At 46.6% G+C, this 15,093-nt stretch overlaps 1 protein-coding gene and 1 pseudogene across 3 annotated transcripts; both read right to left on the bottom strand.

The window, feature by feature from the left end:
• Positions 1-2,155: 2,155 nt before the first annotated feature.
• VHL (von Hippel-Lindau tumor suppressor) lies at positions 2,156-14,558 on the bottom strand. 3 transcript variants are annotated; one of them, XM_003826291.6, is made up of 3 exons: positions 13,234-14,085; positions 8,798-8,920; positions 2,156-5,949 (listed from the first exon to the last, which is right to left on the bottom strand). In XM_003826291.6, exons 1-3 carry the CDS (start codon positions 13,571-13,573, stop codon positions 5,771-5,773), a joined length of 642 nt encoding a protein of 213 aa, XP_003826339.1. In that variant the 5' UTR covers positions 13,574-14,085; the 3' UTR covers positions 2,156-5,770. The 3 variants fall into 3 exon arrangements, with proteins under 3 accessions (XP_003826339.1, XP_008949988.1, XP_024783971.1); XM_008951740.3 differs by lacking the exon at positions 8,798-8,920 and having other exon boundaries at positions 13,234-14,558; XM_024928203.4 differs by lacking the exons at positions 2,156-5,949; positions 8,798-8,920 and adding an exon at positions 12,051-12,661 and having other exon boundaries at positions 13,234-14,558.
• Positions 14,179-14,276, bottom strand: LOC112439495 (small nucleolar RNA U13; annotated as a pseudogene).
• Positions 14,559-15,093: the final 535 nt, after the last annotated feature.

The raw sequence follows: 15,093 nt of genomic DNA, 5'->3' as shown, positions 1-15,093 counted from the left end.
AGTCTAAAGGTGAAATTCATTTACCTTTCTGTTTCAGAAAAACTGTTTTTCCTCTAGATTCCACACTAACACAATAGCAACCCAGAACACTTTTGTGTCCAAATGTGTAGATTTCTTCCTGAGAGCGAGCAAGCAATCAATTCTGCAGTGAACACCAATTAGGTATCCTCTAATTCACTTCCAACACCATCTTTCTGGAAATAATATCAGATCCTGCAGGTTGAGGCCTCAGTCCCCAAGACCGCCCCCACCCACACACCAGTAGCAAGTTTAGGGCTCCAGAACTTCTGACCAACCAGCTTCAAGTTGGGGTTCCCACCACCTTCGCTTTGGGTTTAATTTGCTGGAGTGGCTAACAGAACTCAGTGAAAAATGTTTACCAGTCTTTTTTTTTGAGACAGCAGGTCTTGCTCTGTCTCCCAGGCTGGAGTGCAAACTGAACAGCTGGGACTGCAAGCATGCGCCACCACTCCTGGTTGTTCTTTTTTTTTTTCTAGTAGAGACAGGATCTCACTATGATGCTATCTTGAACTCCCAGGCTGAAGCAATCCTCCTACCTCAGCCTCCCAAAGTGCTGGGATTATATGTGTGAGCCACCACGCCCGGCCTACCTGGTTTATCATAAAGGATATTACGAAGGATACAGATGAAGAGATGCGTACACCAAGGTATGGGATAAGGGGCGCAGAGCTTCTGTCCCCTCCCTGGGCGCACCACCGTCCAGGAACCTCTACACGTAGTTCAGCTATCCTGACACTCTCCACTGTCCTCATGGGTTTTAACGAGGCTTTATGATGTCACCATTCCTTCCCCCAGGGTATGGGGTAGGACCTTCTCTGAAATGAGGGCTGTAATCTCACCTGTAATCCCAGGGCTTTGGGAGGCCAAGGTGGGAGGATCGCTTGAGCCCAGGAGTTAAAGACCAGCCTGGGCAACACAGCAAGACCCCATCTCTACAAAAAACTTAAAAATTAGCCAGGCAAGGTGGCTCACATCCGTAACAAGGGCTATGGGAGTTATGAGCCAGGAACAAAAAAAGAAAACATATACATCATAACACCAGTTTCATAAACACCTTATAGACAAAGGCTGAAGGTAATTGTAAGCAATATTTTCCATAGTTTTGCATGTGAAACAAAGTTTGTGTTAAGTACTCACATGTGGAACTTCCCACTTGTGGCGTCATGTTGGGACTCAAAAACTTTTGGATTTTGGAGCGCTTTGGATTTGGAATTTTTGGATTAGGGATACTCAACCTGTATTGAAGGGGTATCAGGAAGCCAATGACTAGCAGAGAGTGGGACTGAGGTGCTAAGAATAGGATACAAACACCCAGGGTGAAAGTATCCGAAAAGTTCACATTGACATCTATTTCATATCCTTAGTGCACTGATTTCTAGCCCATGCCCTCACTGTGGTATTCTCTCTCTCTCTATTTTTTTCTTTTGAGACGGAGTTTCACTTGTCGCCCAGGCTGGAGTGCAATGGTGCAATCTCAGCTCACTGCAACCTCCGCCTCCCAGTTTCAAGCAATTCTCCTGCCTCAGCCTCCTGAATAGCTGGGATTACAGGTACATGCCACCACACCCAGCTAATTTTTTAATTTTTAGTAGAGATAGGGTTTCACCATGTTGGCCAGGCTGGTCTCAAACTCCTGACCTCAGATGATCTGCCTGCCCTGGCCTCCCAAAGTGCTGAGATTACAGGCGTGAGCCACCTCGCCTGGCCTTATTCTCAACATAATTAATTGCTGGTGAAATATTAACCACTTACCCTTTTGGGTTCTGTTTTCATGGGAAAAAACTTTGTTTCCGATGTGAATGTTTTTCTTCTTAATATTTTTCTGTAGTGTGTAATTTTTTATAGTGATATATTTCTTTTATAAGAAAAAAAAAGCTAAAAGAAACAATGTTAAATAAAAAAAAAAATCCAGGGTTGGGAAGAGAAGAGGCTTGGAATGAGGCTGGTGGCTTATGTTTGGATCTCCTTCCCATCCTGGGCCTTTATGTAAACAGCTTTCAAAACTCTCTGAGAGAGAAGTGCCTGGTTAAAACACCACACAACACACCCTGCCTATTTCCTTTACTCAGCACCATTTAATGTATTAAAGAATAGCTTTAAAAAAAAAAAAAAAACTTGAAATTGGAACTTCACCGTCTCTTAAGAGCGATATATTTAATACATTCACAAGATTCGAAATGAAAAACAAACATTATTCATGCTACAGGTTTTTAATTTTCCTTGGACAACACCAAAAACACAGTACTCAAACGGCATTTTTTTTTTGTTTTTTTGGTTTCTTTTTGAGATGGAATTTCACTCTTGTTGCCCAAGCTGGAGTGCAATGGTGTGATCTTGGCTCACTGCAACCTCCGCCTCCCGGGTTCAAGAGATTCGCCTGCCTCAGCCTCCCGAGTAGCTGGGATTACAGGCGCCCACCGCCACGCCTGGATAATTTTTGTTTTTTGTTTTTTTTTGAGACGGTGTCTCACTCTGTCGCCCAAGTTAGAGTGCAGTGGCACCATCTCAGCTCACTGCAAGCTCCGCCTTCCAGGTTCGTGCCATTCTCCTGCCTCAGGCTCTCAAGTAGCTGGGACTACAGGCGCTCACCACCACGCCTGCCTAATTTTTTCTATTTTTTAATAGAGACGGGGTTTCACCCGTGTTAGCCAGGATGGTCTCGATTTCCTGACCTCGTGATCCACCCGCCTAGGCCTCCCAAAGTGCTGGGATTACAGGCATGAGCCACCGCGGCTGGCAATTTTTGTATTTTAAGTGGAGATGAGGTTTCACCATGTTAGCCAGGCTGGTCTTGAGCTCCTGACCTCAGGTGATTCATCCGCCTTGGTCTCCCAAAATGCTGGGATTACAGGCATGAGCCACCATGCTCGGCCTGCATGTTTTAACAAGAGGAGCATGAACTATCATTTTGACACAAAGACAGCTTAAAAAAAAAAAATAAAGCCGGCTGGACGCGGTGGCTCACACCTGTAATCCCAGCACTTTGGGAGGCTGAGGTGGGTGGATCACGAGGTCAGGAGATCAAGACCATCCTGGACAACATGGTGAAACCCCGTCTCCACTAAAAACACAAAATTAGCCAGGCATGGTGGCAGGTGCCTGTAATCCCAGCTACTCAGGAGGGTGAGCCAGGAGAAACACTTGAACTCGGGAGGCAGAGCTTGTAGTGAGCAGAGATCGCACCACTGCACTCCAGCCTGGGCAACAGAGCGAGACTCCATCTCAAAAAAAAAAAAAAAAAAAAAAAAGACTATTTGTTGAATGTTGAAAGGAGGAGCTAAAATCAGTTGAAATTTGGAGTAGAAGGAAAACTGTGGAGTGTCTCATTCACTTCACTGTGATTTGAATTTTTTTTTTTTTTGAGACAAGAGTATCGCTCTGTCACCCAGGCTGGAGTACAATGGTGCGATATCAGCTCACTGCAACCTTCGCCTCCTGGGTTCAAGTGATTCTCCTGCCTCAGCCTCCTGAGTAGCTGGGATTACAGGCGTGCGCCACCACACCCAGCTAATTCTTGTATTTTTAGTAGAAATGGGGTTTCACCATGTTGGCCAGGCTGGTCTCGAACTCCTGACCTCAGGTGATCTGCCCACCTCGACCTCCCAAAGTGCTGGGATTACAGGCGTGAGCCACCATGCCTGGCCTGATTTTTTTTTTTTTTTTTTTGAGGCAGGGTCTTGCTCTGTCCCCCAGGCTGGAGTGCAGTGGCATACTCATGGCTCACTGCAGCCTCCAATTCCTAAACTCCAATGATCTTCTCACCTCAGCCTGCCAAGTAGCTAGGATTACAGATGTGTGCCGCCATGCTAATTTTAAAACATTTTTTGTATAGATGGGTTCTCACTATGAGCCCAGGCTCATCTTGAAGTTCTGGGCTCAAGCAATCCTCTTACCTTGGCTTCCCAAAGTACTGGGATTACAGGCGGGAGCCCCTGTGCCAGCCATCACTCTCATTTTTGAGCACAGGAATTGTCCCCAAAGGCTAGGATAAGGAATTAAAGATGCATGCCAAGAAATACCCACAAACATTAATTATAAAAGGGAGACTATACTAATGCTTGTGAAAAGCTTATACTAACATAGAGCAATATTTAAGTTATAAAGTTAAATGAAAAACGGTATAAAACTGTATAAACAGTACAGTCTCAACTATGTAAAAACCAACCAAAATCTGCCCTAAAAAGGCTGGAAGGAAATAGCTCAAAATGTTAATGTGATTGTATTTAAGAAGTGTATCTAATAGGGATCTTTTTTCTTCCTTTTTAGTTTTCTGTCTTTTCCAAATGTTTCTCTACTGGGGAGATTTTTTAAAAAGCTATTAGGGAAGGAGTAGAATAAAAATGGAAAAAAAAATCTATTAGTTACAAAAAACTGAGTCTGATAGAAGCATTGAATTTGAGTTAATGAATTTAAGTCTAGCCTATAAGAATTTGTACATTTAGAAAACTATGAAACAGTCCAGGCTACTCCATGAATCCACTGGTAGGACCAGAGGCTGGAGGTGGAAGTGCCACCTGGTTCTGCCTGATAAAAAATGCTGAATCAGCCAGGCACGGTGGCCCACACACCTGTAATCCCAGCATTTTGGGAGGCTGAGCTGGGCGCATCACCTGAGGTCAGGAGTTTGAAACCAGCCTGGCCAACATAGCGAAACACTGTCTCTACTAAAAGTACAAAAATTAGCCAGCGTGGTGGCAGGTGCCTGTAATCCCAGCTACTCAGGAGGATCACGTGAACCCAGGAGGCAGAGGTTGCAGTGAGCCGAGATGGCGCCACTGCACTCCAGCCTGGGTGACAAGAGTGAGACTCCATCTCAAAAAAACAAAACAAAACAACAACAAAACCCAAATCAATCAGGAATGTCACATATTTACAAAAAGGAACAGAAATACTCACATTTAGCAAAAACTTATTTGTCCATTAATACTATAATCAAACATGCAGATTTTCTCCTATTTTCTGTGAGGATGGCAAGTTACAAAAATGCTATTATCACAACTGTAGAATGTCAATCCTAGTTTAGAAACAGTAATAAAACAGCACTTCAACAAGAGTGGACCGAGAAAGTGCACGACTTAGAAAATTATAAAAAATGCTTCCTACAAAAATGATTCCCTTTAAGACATTTGTTCACTGTACACATTTTAAGGTCCCCTCTCCCACCCCCCAACAAAAATAGAGGCAGAACCTCTAAGCACTTTCTAACAAAGTGTCCCCTGGTTTGTTCCTCTGACAAACCCTGACTGAAGGCTCATGATGTGCAGGCACTGGGGTCTCAAAGAGGAGAAAGACTTGTCCCTGCCTCAAGGATGCCTCAGTCTTCCCAAAGCAGGAGGCAGACAAGTCACCAACCACTACGGATGTCGAACGGATGTATTATACATCCATTAAAAGCAGATGCCAATGCCTTCTTAAAATTAAACGATATGCTGCAATTCCCACTGAATTACTTATACAAACCTCCTTACATACAAGCTGTCCTGACTTACTAGGAAGCAAAAATGCCACCACCTTCTCCTGATAAATACTTCTCTAATGGGCAGGCATTAAATTACATTTTGTGATGTTTGCCCCTAAACATCGCAATGCCTAGTGAAGTCAGTTAACTTTCTTTTAAGCAATGGTGCCTATTTTACTCTGAGAATGAGACACTTTGAAACTGAGGAAGGAACCAGTCCTGTATCTAGATCAAGACTCATCAGTACCATCAAAAGCTGAGATGAAACAGTGTAAGTTTCAACAGAAATCTTCAATCTCCCATCCGTTGATGTGCAATGCGCTCCTGTGTCAGCCGCTCCAGGTCTTTCTGCACATTTGGGTGGTCTTCCAGATCTTCGTAGAGCGACCTGACGATGTCCAGTCTCCTGTAATTCTCAGGCTTGACTAGGCTCCGGACAACCTGGAGGCATCGCTCTTTCAGAGTATACACTGGAAGGGCAAAAACCAAATCCTCAGTGGCAGGCTAGGGTCTCAGTACAAGGAACAAACAAGAGGCTTTGCCAACAACTACCTGTACTACTGATGGATCTCACTTTAGGTTAAAGAAAAAAAGTGAGTACATGTATGTGGCAGTGTGTTATGCTGATGGCCCCCTATGGACACCTCATGGTGTTCATGCCTCTGCAGTAATTTCGCCTTGAAATGGGCTGGGCTTGTGATTGCTTTAACTAACTGAATGTGGATGAAGCGACACTGGCAATTCTAGGCCGAAGCCTTAAAAAGGCCTGTTGACTTCTGCTTTTATACTTTTGAAAGCCCTGAGCTACCCTGCTAGAGAGACCACATAAAGAGGAACAGGCCCTGGCCAGGCATGGTGGTTCATGCCTGTGATCCCAATACTTTGGGAGGCCAACGTGAGTAGATCGCCTGAGCTCAGGAGTTCGAGACCAGCCTGGCAACACGGTGAAACCCCGTCTCTACAAAATATACAAAAAATTAGCCAGGCATGGTGGCACATGCCTGTGGTCCCAGCGACTGGGGCGGCTGAGGTGGGAGGATCATTTGAGCCCTGGAGGCAGAGGTTGCAGTGAGCTAAGATCACGCCACTGCACTCCAACCTGGGTGACAGAGTGAGACTCTATCTCGAAAAAAAAGAAAAAAGAAAAGAGAAAAAAAAAAAAGAGGGACAGGCCCAGCCCCCAGCTGCCAGCAAAAGGCAGCCACACCAACGACTACCACCAGCAGAGTAACTGCCTAGCTGAGCCCAGCCTGGACTACAGAATTATGAACAAATAAAATGGTGGGCTGGGCGCGGTGGCTCACGCCTGTAATCCTAGCACTTTAGGAGGCTGAGGCAGGCAGACTGCCTGAGCTCAAGAGTTCAAGATCAGCCTGGTCAACATGGTGAAACCCCCCTCTCCACTAAAATGCAAAAAATTAGCCAGGCTTGGTGGTGCACACCTGTAGTCCCAGCTGCTGAAGCAGGAGAATCGCTTGAACCCAAGAGGCAGAGGTTGCAGTGAGCCAAGATCACACGCCACTGCACTCCAGCCTGGGTGACACAGTGAGACTCTGTCTCAAAAAAAAAAAAAAAAAAAAAAAAGGTGGTTATTAGTTTTGGGGTGGTAGTCACAAAACACATAACCAAAACAATGTGTACTTAGAAAATCTAGTACAGCTGAATTGGGTATCCCAATTCCTATTTTACACTCACTGGAAACGTACTCGAGGGTATTCTATAAGGCAAATTTACCAAATTTAACTCAGCAATGCTCATTTTTATATATCTACTTCCTTAAAACAGGATCTATACACACATAGTAGTTTGAATCCTATGAAACCCATGTATTTGGGGGGTTTGTGAGTTTTTTTTTCTTTTTTTGAGACAGGATCTCACTCTGTCACCTGGGCTGGAGTGCAGTGGTATGATCATGGCTCACTGCAGCCTCAAACTCCTGGGCTCAAGGGATCCTTCCACCTCAGCCTCCCAAATAGCTGTGACCACAGGCATATGCTAAGATGCCCAGGTAATTAAAAAAATTTTTTTTTGTGGAGCTGGGGTCTCACTTTGTTGTCCAGGCTGGTCAAGAACTCCTGGTCTCAAGCGACCCTCCCGCCATAGCCTCCCTAAGTGCTGGAATTACAGGCATGATTACAGGCAGGAGCCACCACACACTGCTGGTCTTTAGCGAGTTTTTTTTTTACCCACAGGAACATCAGTTTATTAGGGTTTACCCTGATAAAATCATTTGAGCTTCAAACAAATAGTGAAGTATTATACCAATCTTCAATGATTTAAAAAAAAAAAAAAAAACAGGCTGGACACAGTGGCTCATGCCTGTAATCCCAGCACTTTGGGAGGCTGAGGCGGGCGGATCACCTGAGGTCAGGAGTTCAAGATCAGCCTGGCCAACATTGGGAAATCTCATCTCTACTAAAAATACAAAAATTAGCCAGGTGTGGTGACAGGCACCTATAACCCCAGCTACCCAGGAGGCTGAGGCAGGAGAATCACTTGAACCCAGGATGCAGAGGTTGCAGTGAGCTGAAATCGCACCACTGCACTCCAGCCTGGATGACACTGTGAGACTCTCTTAAAAAAAAAAAAAACACCTCTGATTGGCACTGTGAGCTTCATTGTGTTAAATTAAAAATACATAGGCCAGGTGCTGTGGCTGATGCCTGTAATCCCAGCACTTTGGGAGGCGGAGGCGGGCAGATCATGAGGTCAGGAGATGGAGACCATCCTGGCTAACACGGTGAAACCCCGTCTCTACTAAAAATACAAAAAATTAGCAGAGTGGGTGGCACACGCCTGTAGTCCCAGCTACTCGGGAGGCTGAGACAAGAGAATCGCTGGAACCCAGTAGGCGGAGGTTGCAGTGAGCCGAGATTGCGCCACTGCACTCCAGCCTAGCCAACACAGCGAGATTCTGTCTCAAAAAAATAAAAAAAATTAGAAGTCAACAACAAATAAGCCAAAATATCTCATGCTCTACACATTGTTCTCCTGGAACTCCAGGGCACAATTTGGCCAGGGAAACAAAAGGCATTCGTAATTCTACAATTCTACAAAACTAACCTATGATATGATACTTTAATTTCGCTTGTCTCTTAAGAGCCCAAAGTGCTTTTGAAACACCATAACACCTTTAACACATAACATACAAATACATCACTTCCATTTTATTTATGGTGGAGAATAGGATACAAAAAGATTGGATACCTTGCCTGACATCAGGCAAAAATTAAGAACTGGGCTTAATTTTTCAAGTGGCCTATCTTGTACTTACTACAACAAACAACCTTAACTTTTTAAAAAGTAAAACGTCAGTACCTGGCAGTGTGATATTGGCAAAAATAGGCTGTCCGTCAACATTGAGAGATGGCACAAATAATTCAGTTTGGTTAACCAGAAGCCCATCATGTGTCCCTGCATCTCTGAAGAGCCAAAGGTGACCTATCAGGACAAGCAAAGGTTGTTAAAGAGCCACACTGGTGGCCGGGCGCGGTGGCCCACACCTGTAATCCCAGCACTTTGGGAGGCCGAGGCAGGCGGATCATGAGGTCAGGAGATCGAGACCGCGGTGAAACCTTGTCTCTACTAAAAATACAAAAAAATTAGCCGGGCATGGTGGCAAGCGCCTGTAGTCCCAGCTACTCGGGAGGCTGAGGCAGGAGAATGGTGTGAACCCAGGAGGTGGAGCTTGCAGTGAGCCGAGATCGCGCCACTGCACTCCAGCCTGGGCGACAGAGCAAGACTCCGTCTCCAAAAAAAAAAAAAAAAAAAAAGAGCCAGACTGGTCTGAGTCTGGGCACCTATTTTCTCCATTTCCCCTGACCTACACAAAAAGCTTACCTCTCACTCTGCTTAAATATTACACAAAGCCCTTCTAGTAACATTATCTCAGTCAGTCCTCACAACAGATCCATTTACAGATGAGAAAACAAGTCTGAGAGGAGAAGTGACATGCTCAAGGTATAAGACAGTAAGCAAAGAGCGCGTACTTGAAGCTCTAAATCCCATGCCCTTTCTGCTACCATGGTGGAAAAGGGAAGCCTAGGTCAAGTACGTGATTGCAAATCACAGCAAACCCTGCAAACTAAAGAGAGAAAGCCACTGACTTCTCAAATCAGTGCTTCTCAAAAACAAGGAAGTGCAAAAACATGTCGAGAGAAAACTCATCAAACCCTAAGATCTGTGCATTTTACTGTATGTAAATTATACCAGAATTTTCTTTTTTCTTTTTTTTTTTTGAGATGCAGTCTCGCTCTGTCGCCCAGGCTGGAGTGCAGTGGCACGATCTCAGCTCACTGCAAGCTCCGCCTCCCAGGTTTATGCCATTCTCCTGCCTCAGCCTCCCAAATAGCTGGGACCACAGGTGCCCGCCACCACGCCCAGCTAATTTTTTGTTATTTTCAGTAGAGACAGGGTTTCACCGTATTAGCCAGGATGGTCTCAATCTCCTGATCTTGTGATCCGCCTGCCTCGGCCTCCCAAAGTGCTGGGATTACAGGAGTGAGCCACTGCGCCCAGCCCAGAATTTTCAAAATGCATACATCACATACAAAAGAGGGCAGGAAGCAATCCTCCAGCCCTAAGATTCTGTTTAAGGAAGGAGGAGGTTGTCTCAGAATAAATATAGCACTTGTTCCTCGGGGCATAAATTTACTTACAGATTTGGTGGGAAATTTTAAGTAATGTAAACTGGTAATTTTTTAAATTTTGGTAAAATATACATAAAAGTTACCATTTTATTTATTTATTTAGAGATGGAGTCTTGCTCTGTTGCCCAGGCTGGAGTGTAGTGGTGTGATCTTGGCTCACTGCCACCTCCGCCTCCCAGGTTCAAGCAATTCTCCTGCCTCAGCCTCCCGAGTAGCTGGGACTAACCAGGCGCATGCCACCACGTGTAGCTAACTTTTGTATTTTTAGTAGAGACAGGGTTCCACCATATTGGTCAGGCTGGTCTTGAACTCCTGACCTCAGGTGGATCTACTTGCCTCAAACATTTACCATTTTAACCATTTTTAAATGTACAATTCAGTGCATTAAGTACCTTCAAAAGTAATTTTATTTTCTTTTTTTAAGACGAGGTCTCTATGGGTACAGCACACCAACATGGCACATGTATACATATGTAACAAACCTGCACGTTGTGCACATGTACCCTAGAACTTAAAGTATAATAAAAAATTTTAAAAAAATAAAAAAGAGATGAGGTCTCAGCCTGGGCAACATAGCAAGATCTCATCTCTACTAAAAATAAAAATAAAAAAAGAAATTAGCCAGACATAGTGGAGCATGCCTATAGTCCCAGCTACTTTGGGAAGCTGAAGCTCTGGGAGGACTGCTTGAGCCCGGGTTAAGGGTGCAATGAGCCGTGATCATGCCACCAAACTCCAGCCTCCACACTCCAGCCCAGGCAACAGCAGGACATCCTGTCTCAAAAAAAAAAAAAAAAGACAAGATAGACAGGGTCTTGCTGTGTTACCAGACTAGAGTACAGCAACTATTCAGAGGCACCATCATAGTTCACTGTAGCCTCCAACTCCTGGGCTCGGGTGATCTTCCTGCCTCAGCTTCCCAGGTAGCTGGGACTAAAGGCAGGAATGTGCCCTGCTAATTTTTCAAGAATTTTTTTTTTTTTTTTTTAAATACAGACAGGGTCTCACTATGTTGCACAGGCTGGTCTCCAGCTCCTGGGCTCAAGAAATCCTCCTGCCTCAGCCTCCCAAAGTGCTGAGATCATAGGCATGAGCCACTGCACCCAGGCTCAGTAAATTTTTATATTAAATCGGGCACAGAAAAATTTTGGAGTAAAATACAAAATTCATACAATTTCCTATATAAAATAGGAGCCTACAGAAATGTTGATCCCTGGAAATACTGTGTTCTTCATCTAACATTAGAAGTCTGGTGTAAAAGTGTATTAAGTACACCACCCTCAAGGAAGAAAAGATCTATTGGGATCCCTGCAAAAATCCTTTGTAAAGATTAAGTGACCTAGGACTACTTCTCTGCTTAAAGGCCATGGCAAGATTACTGCCTGCACCTTAGGTAAGGCCTAGTTATTCCTCACCTGGGTTTTCACAACTACCTAACTGCTTCCTCGACAGCAGTCTTTCCCCTCCAAACCACTTGGCAACCTGGGTGAGCTTTTCAGTACATAAATCTGACAATGTCATGTCCCTGCTTAAAAACTTTCGGCCGGACGTTGTGGCCGAAATCCCAGCACGCCTGTAATCCCAGCACTTTGGGAGGCCGAAGCAGGCAGATCACGAGCTCAGGAGATGGAGACCATCCTGGCCAACATGGTGAAACCCTGTCTCTACTAAGAATACAAAAAATTAGCTGGGCATGGTAGTGCACGCCTGTAATCCCAGCTACTTGGGAGGCTGAGGCAGGAGAATCGCTTGAACCAGGGAGTCGGAGATTGCAGTGAGCCAAGATTGTGCAACAGCACTCCAGTCTGGCGACAGATCCAGACTCCACCTCAAAAATATATATACATAAATATTGAAAAACTTTCAAAGGGCTGGGCGCAGTGGCTTACACCTGTAATCTCAGCACTTTGGGAGGCCAAGGCGGGTGGATCATCTGAGGTCAGGAGTTCGAGACCAGCCTGGCCAAAATGACGAAACCCCCGTCTCTACTAAAAAAAAATTAGCCAGGAGCGGTGGCGCACGCCTGTAATCCCTGCTCCTCGGGAGGCTGAGGCAAGAGAACCACTTGACCCCAGGCGGCAGATGTTGCAATGAGCCGCAATCGCGCCACTGCATTCTAGCTTGGGCCACTGCACTCCAGCTTGCAGAGCAAGACTCCCGTTTCAAAAAAAAAAAAAATTTCAATGCCCCCATATTCCTAGGGGTAAAATCACCTTTTAAGCGTCCTCTCCCAAGACTCCAGGTCTCAACGCACGCATGTCTAGAACCTCTTACCTAGGGTTGGCTAGTTCCTACTCCATCCTGCTCTCTTCCTTCTCCGGGAAGTGTTCCTTAACTGAAACCACACAACCGCAACCCCTCCATCTCCCAGCAGGCAGGTAGGTCAATTTCCCATGCCACACATGGTCGGCTCTTCCGGCGCCAACATGACCCTGGCTTGTTCCTGTCTTTGCATCTGTCAGTCTCCCCAGGAGGAATGTGTTCTCCATGAGGGCAGGGACTACGCAGAACTGGCCCACTGGAGTCATCAGGACTGAACAGATGGGGTGTTAAGGATGCAGCTTTTCTTTTACGGGAAAATACACGTGGGGTGGGGGACTGGGGGGAGCCACCTTCAAATGCAAACTATTCGGCCTTATAAAGAATGCTCTGGGCCGGGCGCGGAGGCTCATGCCCATAAGCCCAGCACTTTGGGAGGCCGAGGCGGGCGGATCACGAGGTCAGTAGTTCGAGACCAGCCTGACCAACATGGTGAAACCCTGTCTCTACTAAAAATATAAAAATCAGCCGGGCGCGGTGGCGCACGCCTGTAATCCCAGCTACTCAGGAGGCTGAGGCAGGAGAATCACTTGAACCCGGGAGGCGGAGGCTGCAGTGAGTCGAGATCGCGCCACTGCACTCCAGCCTGGGCGACAGAGCGAGACTCCGTCTCAGAAAAAAAAAAAAAAAAAGAATGCTCTGACGCTTGCGAGCAGCGTCACCCTGGATGTGTCCTGCCTCAAGGGGCCTCAGTTCCCCGTCTGCAAAACGGACCCCGGGGCGGTAGAGGGGCTTCAGACCGTGCTATCGTCCCTGCTGGGTCGGGCCTAAGCGCCGAGCCCCTACCTCGGTAGCTGTGGATGCGGCGGCCCGTGCCAGGCGGCAGCGTTGGGTAGGGCTGCGGCTCGCCGTCGAAGTTGAGCCATACGGGCAGCACGACGCGCGGACTGCGGTTGCAGAAGATGACCTGGGAGGGCTCGCGCGAGTTCACCGAGCGCAGCACGGGCCGCGGCCGCCCGGCCTCCATCTCCTCCTCGGCGCCCAGTTCCTCCGGGCCGGACTCTTCCGGGCCGGACTCCTCGGCGCCCGACTCCTCCCCGCCGTCTTCTTCAGGGCCGTACTCTTCGACGCCTGCCTCCTCCGCGCCTACCTCGGCCTCGTCCCAGTTCTCCGCCCTCCGGGGCATTCCCTCCGCGGTCCAGACCACCCGGGCCGAACGCCGCGGGATCCGCGGGTCGGACGCGGGGCGGAGCTGCGTGCGCGCTCCCGAGTCGACCTCCGTAGTCTTCGCGCGCGCTCGGTAGAGGATGGAACGCGCTCGCGGAAATAGCCGGCCGGAGGCTGTGCGCGTGCGCAAAAGGATCCTCCAACACCAGGGGCCGTTGTAACGGAGGCGAGGCTAGGCCAACTCGTTACTGGATTTCCACTATAAAATTTTTTTTCACCCCTCTAAGGTTTGGTTGTTTTTTTTTTTTTTTTTTTGAGACAGGGTCCCACTCTGTCGCCCGGGCTGGAGTGCAGTGGCGCGAGCTTGGCTCACTGCAGCCTTGACCTCCCTGGCTCAAGCGATCGTCTCGCCTCAGCCTCCCGAGTAGTTGGTACTGCAGGCGCGCACCACCGTGCCCGACTAATTATCTTTATTTGTTGTTTGAAACGGAGTCTCGCTATGTTGCCCAGGCTGGTCTCGAACTCCTGGGTTCAAGTGATCCTCCCGCCTTGGCCTCTCAAAGTGCAGGGATTACAGGCCTTAGCCACTGTGCCTGGTGGACTAACTGAATTTTTTTTTCTTCATGTCAGACGCGCAATGTGCCGACGTCGTAACAAGGTTCGAGGGTGGCGCATCTCACACGGGAACACCCAATCATCACGCTTATAAAGTACAAAAAGTCAACTAACTGAATTCTTACAAGGCATGGGTGATTAGTAAAGAGGGAAAAATAATTAGACCTACTATGTGCAGAGCACTCTGGTGGAAATTGGAAAATCAGATATTTACTTTAGGGCAATTAAAACTACAAACATAAACACTCATTAACTTTGTTCATTTTACAAATATTTATTAAGGCCCTACTATGTACCACCTATGGTGATAAGTGTTGAAAATATTGTAAAAACCGGTCATGTTTCCTGCCTTCACTGCACTTCAATAAAAGCGTCATACGGTAATCAATCACACAAATAAAATAGCAACTATGGCCGGGTGCAGTGGCTCATTTCTGTAATCCCAGTACTTTGGGAGGCCGAAGTGGGCTGATTACGAGGTCAGGAGTTCTAGACCAGCCTGACAACATGGTGAAACCTCGTCTCTACTAAAAATACAAAAATTAGCCTGGCGTGGTGCTGCGCGCATGTAATCCCAGCTACTTAGGAGGCTGAGGCAGGAGAATTGCTTGAACCCGGGAGGCGGAGCTTGCAGTGAGCTGAGATTGTGCTACTGCACTCCAGCCTGGGTGACAGAGTGAGACTCTGTCTCAAAAAAAAAAAAAAAAAAGTGCAACTGTGATTAGTACGACAAAAAGAGACAGGGTACTATAGAAGGCTAAAGATCTGGGGGTCAAGGAAGATGGTACACAATTCTGTGTAATTAAATGTTCAGTGATGTGGGATGGACTCAAGTGGAGAAGAGGCTCAGAAAAGGAAGGGTTCAGAGAGTTTTATATTAGTTAAAAATAATTTTTCTTTAGACAGTCTCGCTTTATCACCCAG

The sequence above is a fragment of the Pan paniscus genome, chromosome 2 (genome assembly GCF_029289425.2).
Source record: "Pan paniscus chromosome 2, NHGRI_mPanPan1-v2.0_pri, whole genome shotgun sequence".
NCBI classification, from domain to species: domain Eukaryota; kingdom Metazoa; phylum Chordata; class Mammalia; order Primates; family Hominidae; genus Pan; species Pan paniscus.
The sequence above is the reverse complement of the archived record's forward strand: the minus strand, read 5'-3'. Positions and strand labels throughout refer to the sequence as shown.